The sequence below is a fragment of the Lactuca saligna genome, chromosome 5, assembly GCF_052625555.1.
Source record: "Lactuca saligna cultivar CGN05327 chromosome 5, ASM5262555v1, whole genome shotgun sequence".
Lineage (NCBI taxonomy): Eukaryota > Viridiplantae > Streptophyta > Magnoliopsida > Asterales > Asteraceae > Lactuca > Lactuca saligna.
The window spans coordinates 279,277,796-279,290,943 of NC_136421.1; the positions used below are offsets into that span (position 1 = coordinate 279,277,796).

Below are 13,148 nucleotides of genomic sequence, written 5' to 3' on the forward strand. Positions count from 1 at the left end.
ATAATTTGTATTATTTGTACTTTACAGTAGTGATGAAAATGTGTCCAAACCCGGACCGGATGGACCCGGATCCGGAAAACCTAGAACCAGTTAACGGGATTTGGTAGAACCGGAAACCGGATCGGTATTTAGGAACCGGTTCCGGATACGGTAACGGGTAAAGTAGGTCTAGAACTGGAAAACCCGGAAACGTCAAAGTGGGTAGGTTGGAACGGGATAAAGTGAAATTAGAACCGGAAAACCCGAAAAAACCGGATTATTTTGGTTATTACTTATTACTTAGTGTGTTGAACTTTGAAAATTTTCATATTGATATCCCATCTTTAGGGGTTTGTAACTCATTGAATATAAAACCAAAATTGACAAAATTATAGTTTAAAATTATGTACAAACTCTAACTACACTCTGGAAAAACCACATGTCAATCCCATCCGATTCTGGTTCTGGTCCGGTTTTCCGGTTCTAAATCTCATCTCTACTTTAGAGGTTGTCAATGTAAATATTTTGATATATATATATATATATATATATATATATATATATATATATATATATATATATATATATATATATATATATATATATATATATATATATATATATATATATATATATATATATATATATATATATATATATATATATATATATATTCATGTGAATGGGAGGGAAATCACTTTTGGCCTGACTCTATTATATACTTTTTGGACATACCGCGACTAATCTGTCAACCTTTTTGTCTACATATTTTGTTAGAATTGCGTTATTCACTAATTCATGGAAGCATAGGGATCTGATAAGAAGTAAATTCACGTAACCTTTCAAAGCACGAAGGAATGGCAACGATTTTCCTACTATCATTCACATTTGATTATCTAGTATTTACAAATGTTTAGGCATTAATTTACATTCTCAATGATCTATTTTGTTGAACGCTATATAACTAATATGTCAAAAACTAAAGCTTGCTAATTACTAGATCTAATATCTAGACAATGCATTCTAACTGGAGTAAAACTCAATCTGATTGTTGGTAGAAAGAGCAGAGCTTCTCTTTCAGCCTTCCAGCGTCTACGTTATTATCACCTTGCACCTGTTCAACACAATGGTGTATTAATATAACTATTTCAATTAAATTTAGTTAATTATGAAATTAATATTGAAATAACTGATTGATCATTGTGGCCAACAAAGATCTATGACATAAGTATGCTTGATCCATATATATATATATATATATATATATATATATATATATATATATATATATATATATATATATATATATGGAGTGGTTCAAATGAAAACCAAAAAATGTTAAGAACCGTAAGAAGCTTTAACTTTTAATATTTATAAAGGCCTAACCGCTAAAACCTTTATAAACATCCTAAACCCTTAACCCTAAATCCTAAACTTAAACTTTATATAAACACCTTAAACCGTAAACCGTAAACCCTAAACCCTAAACCCTTTATAAACATCTAAAATCAGAGTAGGCGGCACACCTACTTATTCGACATTCTATGTATATAAAACTAAAATCATGCTTATAGAAAAATATATGATTCAACTCAGTTGAGAAAGTTTCCTAAGAATAATGACTCATATTAATTAGTTTTTTTTTTAAACAAAACCAATTGTATCTAGAGAAGATTCCCTACGTACTTTAATTTAGATTTGAGGTTGCTTTAAGAGAATATATATTTTCACTGCATTGTAAGATTAAAGAGATCACAGTTATAAACCTGAATATGTAGAGTGCTAAATAACATCCCTTCCCCCAACGATTTGAAGGTCGATGAATTCAGCAAAACTAACCCATCTTCTTGCTCCTCTAAGTATTTCAAAACCTTTGACAAGAAACCAATCTCCTTCCTCTTGTGCATATGATCCTTTGAAGAAATCAGTTGTATGACAGCTTCTTTGGCTCCTAAAACTCTTACCGAAGAAACAAAGGATGAATTTGTTTCAATTTTTGCATCTTTACCCATTTCGTTCTTCATGCCTTCTTGCCTCAAATAAGCTTTTGATGATGAATACGATGAAAGCTTTTCCTTTTTACGTATTAATGTCTCTACTTCCTTTTGTAGTTCTGGTATGTACTTCAGTGCACGCGATACTGTTCCAGGGATACTTACTTTTTTCTGTGTCAAAAGAGAAATATTATAAGGCTAGGCCCACTGAAACATTAGAGCTGATCTATATACAGCTCAAATGTTAGTCATGTGTTTGCACATGTTAGAATTATACATTTTTTCGACTGATTTTCTCACTAACATTTGAACAAGATAAATGTGTTAGCACCTTTTGATCAGTGGAAATCGGTAGTAGTGAACGAATGAAAGCATACAAGTCGTTCACTCTCTTACGACGATGTCTTTCACTGGCATTATGATTGAGCTTCTTCACCACCATCAAAGGATTAGTGAAATCACCATTTACAAGCCCTCCAGAAGAATTAGAATTTTCATTAGCAAAATCAGGCTGGATATCTGCATATGTATGAAAACCAAGAATAGATTTATATGAATTGGCTTCAACATCTATAGAATGATCATTGCCATCAAGTTGAAAATGATTTGGTATGAGATCCTCAGAGGGCCATGCGAAGTTACTTGAGAAGAGAGGAGATAAAGCTTGCATCTTTTCTTTCTTTTTCAGTTATATGTAATCGTGTTTTGAAGAAAAAAAGAATGGGAAGTTAGGATAATACGTTGGTATATTTATATAATGATCACTAAACTAGCTAGCCATATCCTCTTGCATTATAAAAGTGAAATTTACATCATCTTAGAAATTATATTCTCCTCAAACTAACACACGCATTTTCGTTACAACTACAACTATATTTTTTAGTATAAGCAGATATAACTTAATTAACGAATATATAGTCGCTAATGAGTTCACACTTCACATGACTCTATCAGTATTGTAGCTAGTTGGAATAAATAAAATAAAAATCATAGAATTTTATCAAGCAAATAAAATTCTTGGAAGATGAATTCACGTGCAGCTCGTGCCATTCGAAAGCTCTAAGTTAGTTTTCAATTACAAGTTTAGCAAAGGTATGTGGCATAAGTGTGTCCTTGCCTTTTATTTTACATATGTTGTACTTAAGAAGTTAGCACTTGTTTATTGGCGTAGATGTAATTTATTATTTTATTTTTTCTGTTTTATTCAACTATGTGATATCATACGCTCATAAAAAAATTAATATTTAATAATTGAAATTTTACAACTGCTATGACTTATGATGATGTATACTTGTTTTGATGTTTTTGTTTTCGAACAGGAAACGGCATATATTATTGAAGTGAGAGGGACCAGTAAGAACCCAATTAATTAGGTAAGAATTCTACATATTCATTTGATAACATTCATTTGATAATGCTTATTTTAAATAATATATTTCCCATGTTTTCTTATTAATTTATATTTGCTTATTATTTTATTAATTTATATTTTCTTATTATTTTATCTTATGTTTTTATATTTTTTGGAATAAAAAGTGTAAAAGTTTTAAATTATTACTTAACAAATATAATATATTGCTGGAGCGAAAACAAAACAATAACATTGAAAAACGAAGTTGGACCAGAAAAAACTGAAAAAAAATATATATATTGAATTTTAACTCATGCGCCCCGTACCGTACCTCTCCTTTTTAAAATTAAGTGCACTGTGCCCTGCTGAAGATGCAAATTTATTCGCTGCCTGATGACAAGTTGCTATACCTTATGGATTCTCGATTCCATACCACGGCAAAGCCATTCCCGTGTCACACTGTCGATGAATTCTATATATAGCTGCGAAAATTCATCACTATGATATATCACTACTAGAAAACAACCCTTTAATGACATGTATTGTGTATCATAAAGGGGTCCAGATAACACACAAATGCGTGTAATTAAAGCTCATGTAATAAAGGAAAACGACATGTATTTGTGTGTCAAAAACATACGGCAAGCATTTATGAAACACATTGTATGTCATTAAGGCCTCTGTTATAGTCAAAAACAATACAAATTTTTGTGTGTCATAATTTTAAATGTTTTAAAAAAATTATTACTCATAAATTTACTAATTTTCAAATTAAATCAAGCATTTAATGTCTCATAATACAAAATATGATATCATATAAAAAAAATACTAACTAGGAGGTTCTAAAATGCAGATTCTAATCTAACTACTAACTAGAAGGTCCTGGGTTCAATCCCAGGTAGAGGAGATTTATATTTATTTGTCGTTCAAAAAAATATATATATACAAAAAATATAATCTTTTGCATAAAATTTTATATGTCATACAAATAATTGTTCTAATTATAGAATAATGTTATCAAATTTGAAGTAGATGAAAGTCATCAACAAATAGTAGTAGAAGCACTTGATGCCACCTTCACAACATCCGAGCTACATTGTTTGGCCCTACACATATCAGGAAGACCTGTGAATTTGATCTACACACAATAAGGGAATTTTTGGAAATATATGAGAGGTGTAAGTACCATTATCTAAAAGATGCCAAATCTTTCCTAAATTAGCAAGAAGTTCTCAAAAACCCATTTTAAAAAATTTCAATTTAAATCATGCAACCATTAGATTCACATATTAAGAAATCAAAGTATACTATGTTACCTAAGTAGGAATAAAGATGCACTGTTTACAGAAAAGCAAGTACAATCTAGCATACACCATAGAGATGAACCAAGTTATGCCATCACTTACCAATTTGAGCAAGTTCATATCTCTAAGCTCAAGTACGTATTCAGTCATCTTTTCTCTAATTCCCTTAAATAAATGGCATAAAGGCAGAGATAGACCTGATATTTCGGTCACAATATGTCATTATTTTGGAGAGCGACGTACATGATATGAGGGGGTTGATCTGATAGATAGGAAGTATTATTTCTGAGTTATTATGAGATCAGAGATTTTATTTCCCACTATTCCTCTAGTCACACGAAGGAGCTAGGCATCAAGGACACACGATGAAGACAATGACGAGTAACCACATTATCCTTTTCATTTTATTTTGTTCTTTTCTAGAATTAATATTTTGGTACTTTGATTTTGGTGTGTTTTTAGTTTGTTTAAACTATGTATTTTGGTTTTCTTTTATTTTTTTTTCCTTGTTGATGATATTTAATGTTTTAGATCTTTGCATATTTTTTCCCTTAAGATCCTGCCAGTAAGTTCAAAAATTAGGACCGACTGAGATTTCTTCATTAGAGATATTTAATGAGAGGCGTTGCATCCCATAAGTGTGGAGTCATTTACCCACACGAGAGCGGGACCGATGCTTTATTAACAGCCATTATTTATATGAGAGGAAAAACAGTTATGAGAGAGGAAACAAGTGTTCGGCTACCACAACTAGAGCTGATTTTGTATTCGCAAAGTATGTCTTATATTCATTTTTCGTAACGCGTTGCGGATATATATATATATATATATATATATATATATATATATATATATATATATAGAGAGAGAGAGAGAGAGAGAAAGAGAGAGTTAGGTTCATATGTTTTCAACAAATATTGTATGTATGTAAGCACCAATAAGAATTAAGAAAAAATAAAATCATGAATAAATCATAAAAGGGTATGTTAGTAACCTTAGCTATAGTTAATTATGCTAAATAATAAAAATCTTTATCTAATAACCTTTAAATTAGGGATTTATCTGCTGATAAATCTCTGGTTGTTGGTCTGAAAATCCTTGCGTTATCATCACAAAATAACATTCAATTAATAATTGGATCCCGCCTCACACTAATATTCCAAACTAGGGTAACAGACCATTTTACACTTTACGCAAATTGGTCCACGACTAAAGCCCATTGACTACTTAAAAAGGTCTAATTCCAAATATGGTCACCTAAAGCCCTGTTGTGACCCAATCTTCCAAATTGAGACCAAATCCTTTCGTGGGCCTTCTACCAAAAGAATCCAACTAGAAATATTAGGTCCTAAAAAGGCCCTAAACTCCTAAGGTCCACATATGAACCAAAACTGAGAAGCCCAATTCTAAAGCCCACGCGTACTCAGCTCGTACGCTCAACGTACATGCTCCGGGGCTAGTATTGTGCAGTGTACTAGCATATACGCCCAAGGTACTCCCCTGTTGGCCAAATTACATGAATAATCACTTAATCCATTCAACCCATAGTCTGTACTCTCAGTTCTTGTCCCAAAAGATGATTTATCATGTAAAGTTGGCAACTTTACGTGCATGCATGGCTTAATGAGGCTCTGAAGCTCAAAAGAGCTTTATAAAGGGTCTTGACACATGCACGATTCCATATACACCATAAAGTTTGTGTTTTTTATTCTTAAGGGACCCCTAAAATATCCATATCTAAAAGGTTAAGCTTCTGAAACAGCCTTAGCTCACAAGGACCAACCAAAAGCGACCAAAATAGCCATAAACAATCCCAAGAGAAGATCCATACAAGGAGTTGACAAGTTATGGACTTTATACCTCAAAAGTCACGAAATGAAGAAGGTAAATCTAGATCTCTAAGCTCTTCTCCAAGGAATGAGTCTTCAATATTCTTCTACCACTTCAAGATATATATATTAAAAAAAAAAAAAAAAAAAAAACACCAAAATGCTTCACAATAGCTCAAGAACATCAAAAAAAAAGGATAAGGGCGAGGTTAGGGTTTTCAAGATATGGAGGTTGGTCTACAATGGTCAGGGTATGTGTTTAAGAACCTTAATTAAGGCACAAACCCTAAAAAATTATGTTTGTCCCAAACCAACATACGCCCAACATACATGGTCAATACCCATGATCATGATCTAGCTAGTACACTAAGCGTACTCATAGAGTACGTCCATGTACTAGCCAGAGGACAAAAATGCAATTATTTTATTTTATCAATGGTTAAAAGGAAAATTACAAGGTCCAAATATTACAATTCTCCCCCACTTAAATCAGACTTCGTCCTCGAAGTCCTATGCTCCAAATAACTCTGGATAGTGATTCTTCATCTCATCCTCCGGTTCCCACGTCCATTCAGAACCCTTGCAATGCTGCCATTGAACTTTCACCAACACAACATCCTTGTTCCTCAAGGTTTTTGTCTTCCGATCAAGAATCACCACCAATCTCTCAATATAGTTCAGGCAGTCGTCCACCTAAATATCCTTTAATGGAACCACTGCATAATCATTCACTAAACACTTTCATAGCTGACAGATATGAAACGTGTTATGGATCTGACTGAGCTCATCTGGAAGATCCAAGTGATATGCAACCCAGCCTACCTCGGCCAAAACCATGAAATAGCCGATATACTTGGGGATCAGCTTACACCTCTTCCAGAATTGGATGACACTTTTCCAATATTACACCTTTAGAAAAAGCATATCCCCCACCTGGAACTCTAAATTTAATCGACGTCTATCGACATAACTTTTCTGCGGACTCTGAACTATCTGGAGCCTAGTCTGAACCTGCTGGATCAACTCGGTAGTCTTAAGTACCACCTCGGTAATCCCCATAAACCACTAACCGACCTCACCCCAACATATCGGGGTCCTATATTTCTTCCCATAAAGCATCTCAAAAGGAGGTCGATCAATGTTGGCATGATAATTGTTGTTATATGAAAATTCCGCTAATGGAAGATACATATCCCAACTCCTACCAACGTCCAAAACACACACCCACAACATATCCTCTAGAGTCGGAATGTTTTGCTCACTCTGACCATCAGTTTGTGGATGGAAGGCTGTGTTGAAATGGAGATGAGTACCCAAATCATCATGGAACCTCTTCCAAAATCTGGAAGTAAACCTGACATCCCTGTTTGAGACCACAAAAACCGGCACCCCATATCGTGCCACAACCTCCATGATGTAAACCTCTGCCAACTTCTCCGCAAAGATACTCTCCTGGATCGGGATAAAATGTATGCTCTTGGTCAATCGATCCACGATGACCCAAATCGAATCCGCTCCATGCGCAGTCTGAGGAAACTTCATGATTAAATCCATGTTAATATACTCTCATTTCCATATGGGAATCTCCAACGGTTGCCTCTTGCCGTGAGGTCGCTGATGCTCAGCCTTGAATTTCCTGCAAGTCAATCAATGCTCCACATACCAAGCCACATCCTACTTCATACAAGGCCATCAATAATCAGGATGAGGATCTTTATACATCTTCGTCGCCTAAGATGAATGGAGAACCTATACTTGTGCACCTCCTCCATCAGAAGCTGACACACACCTCCCCAGTATGGAACTCATACTCTTTGATGAAGAGTCAACAATTCACGACTATTATAATCGAAGGAAGCCACCTGACCCATAATACGCTCACTCTTCCGGTGCTCATCCTTCATAGCCTCGATCTGAGCCTCCCAAATCCACACAAATAGCAGAGTAGTCACGGTCATCCTCAAACGTATATCCCTGATCGGAGCTGCAACCGCCTTGTAGCTAAGACCATCAGCCACCACATTGTCTTTCCCCAGATGGTAAAGGATCTCATAATCATAATCATTCAACACATCCAACCATCAACGCTTCCTCATATTCAGATTTGGCTGATCCATCAGATAAATCAAGCACTTCTGGTCCGTGTAAACAGTTCAATGAACCCCATGAAATTAATGTCACCAAATCTTGAGGGTGAAAACCACAACCCCCAACTTTAATTCATGTTTCAAATAATTTGCTTCATGAGGCTTCAGCTGCCTGGAAGCATAAGCGATCGTACGACCCCTCTGCATCAATACTCCCCCCAAACCCGTGACTAACGCATCACAATAAACCACAAAATCCTCAACACGCTCCTACAGGGTCAAAATCAATGCCTCACGCAACTGTTGTCTCAACGTCTCAAAAGATGATTGCTACTCAGGCCCCCAACAAAATGTAACTGTCTTCCTTGCCAACCAATTCAAAGGAACAACTATCTTGGAGAAATCCTAGATAAATCTCCGATAATAACGTGCTAAACCAAGGAAACTCCGAATCTCAGATTGAGACCTCGGAACCTCCCACCGCATCACAGCATCAACCTTGGCTGGATCGACCAGAATACCATTTTGGTTGACAAGGTGCCCCATAAACTACACCTCACGCAACCTGAACTCACACTTTGAGAACTTTGTGAATAGTCTCTCCTTCCTCAAAGTCTCCAACACCTCCCTTAGGGGCTCCTCGTGCTACTCTTGGGTCTTAGAATAGACCAAGGTATCATCAATGAAAACAATCACAGACCCATCCAGCATCGGCCTACACACATGGTTCATGAGATCCATGAACAGGGATGGAGCATTGGTGAGCCCAAAAGGTATCACTACGAAATCGTAATGATCATAACGAGTCCAGAAAGATGTATTCTGCACATCCTCATCTCTAACCCTCATTTGATGATAACTCAAACGCAAATCAATCCTGGAAAACCAATATGCAACCTGAAGCTGCTCAAACAGATCATCAATCATCGGGAGTAGATAACGGTTCTTCACCATAACCTTATTCAACTACCGGTATTCAATGCACATAAGATGGTACCTATCCTTCTTCTTCACAAATAAGATCAGTGCTCCCCATGGCGAACTGCTTGGTTGAATTGTCTAACAAATCCTGTAGTTGTGTACACAATTTCTGCATCTCGGGAGGAGCCAACCGATATGGTGCTTTGGCAATCGGAGCCGCACCTGGAACCCAATCAATCCTGAACTCAACTTGCATCTCCGGATGCACCCCAGGTAAATCCTCTAGAAACACATATGGATACTCCCGCACAATAAGCACATCATCCACAGTCGTCTTACCCTTATCACCAGTATCCATGACATATGAGACAAATCTGGAACAACACTATTGAACATAACATCTAGCCCTCGCTGCTGAACACAAAATCGGTCCACGTTGTGCTCTATCTCTTTGTACCACTAGCTCTCCCCCACTTAGGGTTCGAATCCGAACGAACTGCACGCCCAACGTCCTCCCACCATTCTAGGGTACTTTCTTTCAGAAGACAGGAAGCAATTCTGACGATTGCCCCTTCTGGACAACTGCTAGTGCGGAAGGCATTAAAAACATCCTCTAACCACCTCCTGCTCACTATCGGGTCCTTTGCCCCATGATAGTCTGGAGTTCCACATACCCGGAACTCCCTGAAGGTTAGTGAATGTTCCCCAATCAAGGGCATCAACTTAGAACAAAAAGAGCCCAAATGCTCCTCCAACAGCTCCACAATACCCTCCTTGATTGTACTGAAGATCACAAGAGTCTTCTCGAGAATTCAATGCTTAATCTTAGACGAAATGAACTCCCTTATCGTATCATCAAACTACCCGGCTCCAGAACCTAATCCCGAGCCCTCACAAGCACCAAAACCACCAACCGGTCTACCTCGAAGATTCACCATACTGAAAATAAACCATATAAACCATCAAAATATGCATTAAAATATATCGAGGATCACAAACCCTACATGCTTCCTGGTTTCATCGCAACTCTCTTTGACTCTTGTACAGATCACATGCTTCTAGTAGTACGGGTACATACTACCTTCCACATCTATCCGTACTTTCCTCAAGGATTGCCTTGAATCTACCAAGTCACTTTATAACAATACAATTAACCCTTATCAAGATAAGGCTCCCAACACTAAATCTCTTCCTAGGTTTTCCAATGGCAAATTCCACACCACTCTCCGCTATCAGTTGTCAAAGGAACTCTCGCTAACATCCTCTAACTAGCTCACGAATAAAATTACATATCACCAAAACCATATAATTCTTTGAATGAGAGGTCTCACACTACAACGAATGTCAATAAACCGATACAAATAAATTGCAAACACAAAATAATTTGAAGTGTCACATATTTAATTTATTTTGATATTCAAAGTTCAGCAAAATCCGAAAAAAATACCTAATTTTATAAACTTTAACCTCAAAAATTTTATGAAAATAGTTATGAACCTTACAGTATCAATCCAAAATAATGAAATTCATGGAAATATAATCAAGGAAAATAAAATTTGAAGTCATTAACATTTACCCTTAGTTTATAAGTCAAAAAACAAAGTTTTATGAATAAAAATTAGGTTAAGGTGTATATTTTATAAAAATTTGATATTTATATAAAATATATAGGAATTTTATAAAACTGGAAGAAAGAGGGAGCCCCTCTCACCTTCAAAAATTAAGCCACCCTCTCTCCTCGTTCAAAAATTGTCTTCCCAAAACATTTAACCACTTTTACACAAACCTACACTCTTCACTTTTATTTCACTCTTTCTCTCTTGCACTCCACCACTCCATTTCTCTATTCCTCTCTCTCAAACACACAAATTTTTCTAGAAAACAAGTCCAAGAACACACCTTAAACTCGAAATCTTCATCATCATGTGCTGTTCTTGAAGGTAAAATCGATTTCTACCTCACTATTCCTGTAAGTTTTACTATTTTCTTGCATTTTCTTCTTCTCCTATCCCTTTGTAATGAAAAATCATGAACACATACACAGATATGGTTTTGATTATGATGGTTGGTAGGATTTCACCTAAAAACAAATGCATGTTGATGGTGAAGTCCCATGACCAAAACCTATGTAAAAATCAACATAATGCCCTTTTATACAAGTTTTTAGTGAAAAAGCACCACATACACGAGGAGTTTTCTTTCAAAAATGAATTTTGAACATTTCACACTCATGCATGGCCATCAAACCAACATGCATGTGAATACTTTTTATTTTTAAATGTTAGATACTCAAAGTTCATTGCTAAAAGCTTTCAAATGTGTTCATCAAGGATTTTATTTACATGAAGATACCAAAAACACATTTACTTCCCAAATCCGATTTTTCCCAGAATCCCACCAACAAAATGAGAAGTTCTGGAAATCTTAAGAAAATATTTCATTTTTCTCGAATTATTATAATTATTGCAAGAAAATAGAGAAATAATTCATATAAAATAATTTCTTAGATCCATAAATCTTCGATAAATTCTTGGATGACCCTTAAAGATAATAAGACTTATCATTAAGTTTATTTTTTTTTTGGTACCATTTGGTATGATTTTTAAATTCTCTTTTGTTTAATACCAATAAATCATAAAACCATGATAGAGAATTTGAAAATCTCATCTATGATTTTTCACAACTTCTATACCATGTGGAATACTCAGAAAATATTTTGAGGATTTTTCATAATGTATTTATAATTTTCCATGATTTTTGGGTATAAAATGGACTAAAATAGGGAAAAATAGTTTTACTCATCCAAAATTCATGAAAATTTACCAGAACATATTATATTATATTAGGATGATATATAAAAAGTTGGACTCCACTGTTTAAACATTCATAAATCCAAAAATCGGACTCCACTGTTTACAAATAAATCTTGGTATTTTTCCTATATTATATACAACATCAAAAATTTTAAACAAATGTTTAGGAATTATCTTAACTTTTTACTATTTATTCTAATTTTTTATTAAATACACATAAATTATGAAAATCAGACTCCTATATATAAAAATCACCTTTGGCATTTTTCCGAAATTATATATGTTAAATAAAAGTTGAACACCAAGTTTGGAAAATTTTACATATGGTTTTCTAATCAGCATCATTTTTGTTAAAATAAACATACAAAAATCATAAAATCACGTTACACTATTTAAAAATCAATGTTGGTATTTGTCCTAGTTTATGTACACTTTATATAAATTTTACAAAAAGTTTGGTAGTTTTCATTTACTGTTTAATAATTATTCACGAGTTAAACCTTATTTAAGTGAATAAAACAAAGAAAAATATTTATACTGATTGGAAACCAACTTTTATATATTTCCCAGATTATATATGTCTAATAACACTAGTACAAAATGTTTTGGGAATTTTTAAAACTGTTTTCTATTTATCTCGATTTTGATAGATTAAATACCCAAAAATCAGAAAAATCATGTAAACTATTTGAAAATCCATTTTATATTTTTTCCAGATTATATATGTTGCATATCAGTGACGTATAAAGTTTGCGAAATTTTCTTAACTGATTGCTATATTTCAAGAATTTGTATTGATCTAGAGGAGTAAATATGGGAAAAATGAATATACATATCTATAACCCATGAAAACTTATCTGGAAGTCTTTT

The 13,148-nt window shown here is 34.5% G+C and overlaps 1 protein-coding gene across 1 annotated transcript; it reads right to left on the reverse strand.

Annotated features, from left to right (window-relative positions):
* Positions 1 to 872: 872 nt before the first annotated feature.
* On the reverse strand, positions 873 to 2,671 carry LOC144998003 (transcription factor ORG2-like). The gene is made up of 3 exons (XM_078957850.1): positions 2,305 to 2,671; positions 1,746 to 2,144; positions 873 to 1,093 (listed from the first exon to the last, which is right to left on the reverse strand). The coding sequence occupies exons 1-3, from the start codon at positions 2,641 to 2,643 to the stop codon at positions 1,019 to 1,021; spliced, it is 813 nt and encodes a 270-aa protein (XP_078813976.1). The 5' UTR covers positions 2,644 to 2,671; the 3' UTR covers positions 873 to 1,018.
* Between the last annotated feature and the right edge of the window lie 10,477 nt (positions 2,672 to 13,148).

Excerpts from the sequence above, each read along its gene's own strand:
- LOC144998003 (XM_078957850.1), bottom strand. The coding sequence starts at position 2,643 with ATGCAAGCTTTATCTCCTCTCTTCTCAAGTAACTTCGCATGGCCCTCT. Across the intron at positions 2,145-2,304 it reads CGATTTCCACTGATCAAAAG|AAAAAAGTAAGTATCCCTGG; the intron begins GTGCTAACACAT and ends CTTTTGACACAG. Across the intron at positions 1,094-1,745 it reads TTAGCACTCTACATATTCAG|GTGCAAGGTGATAATAACGT; the intron begins GTTTATAACTGT and ends TGTGTTGAACAG.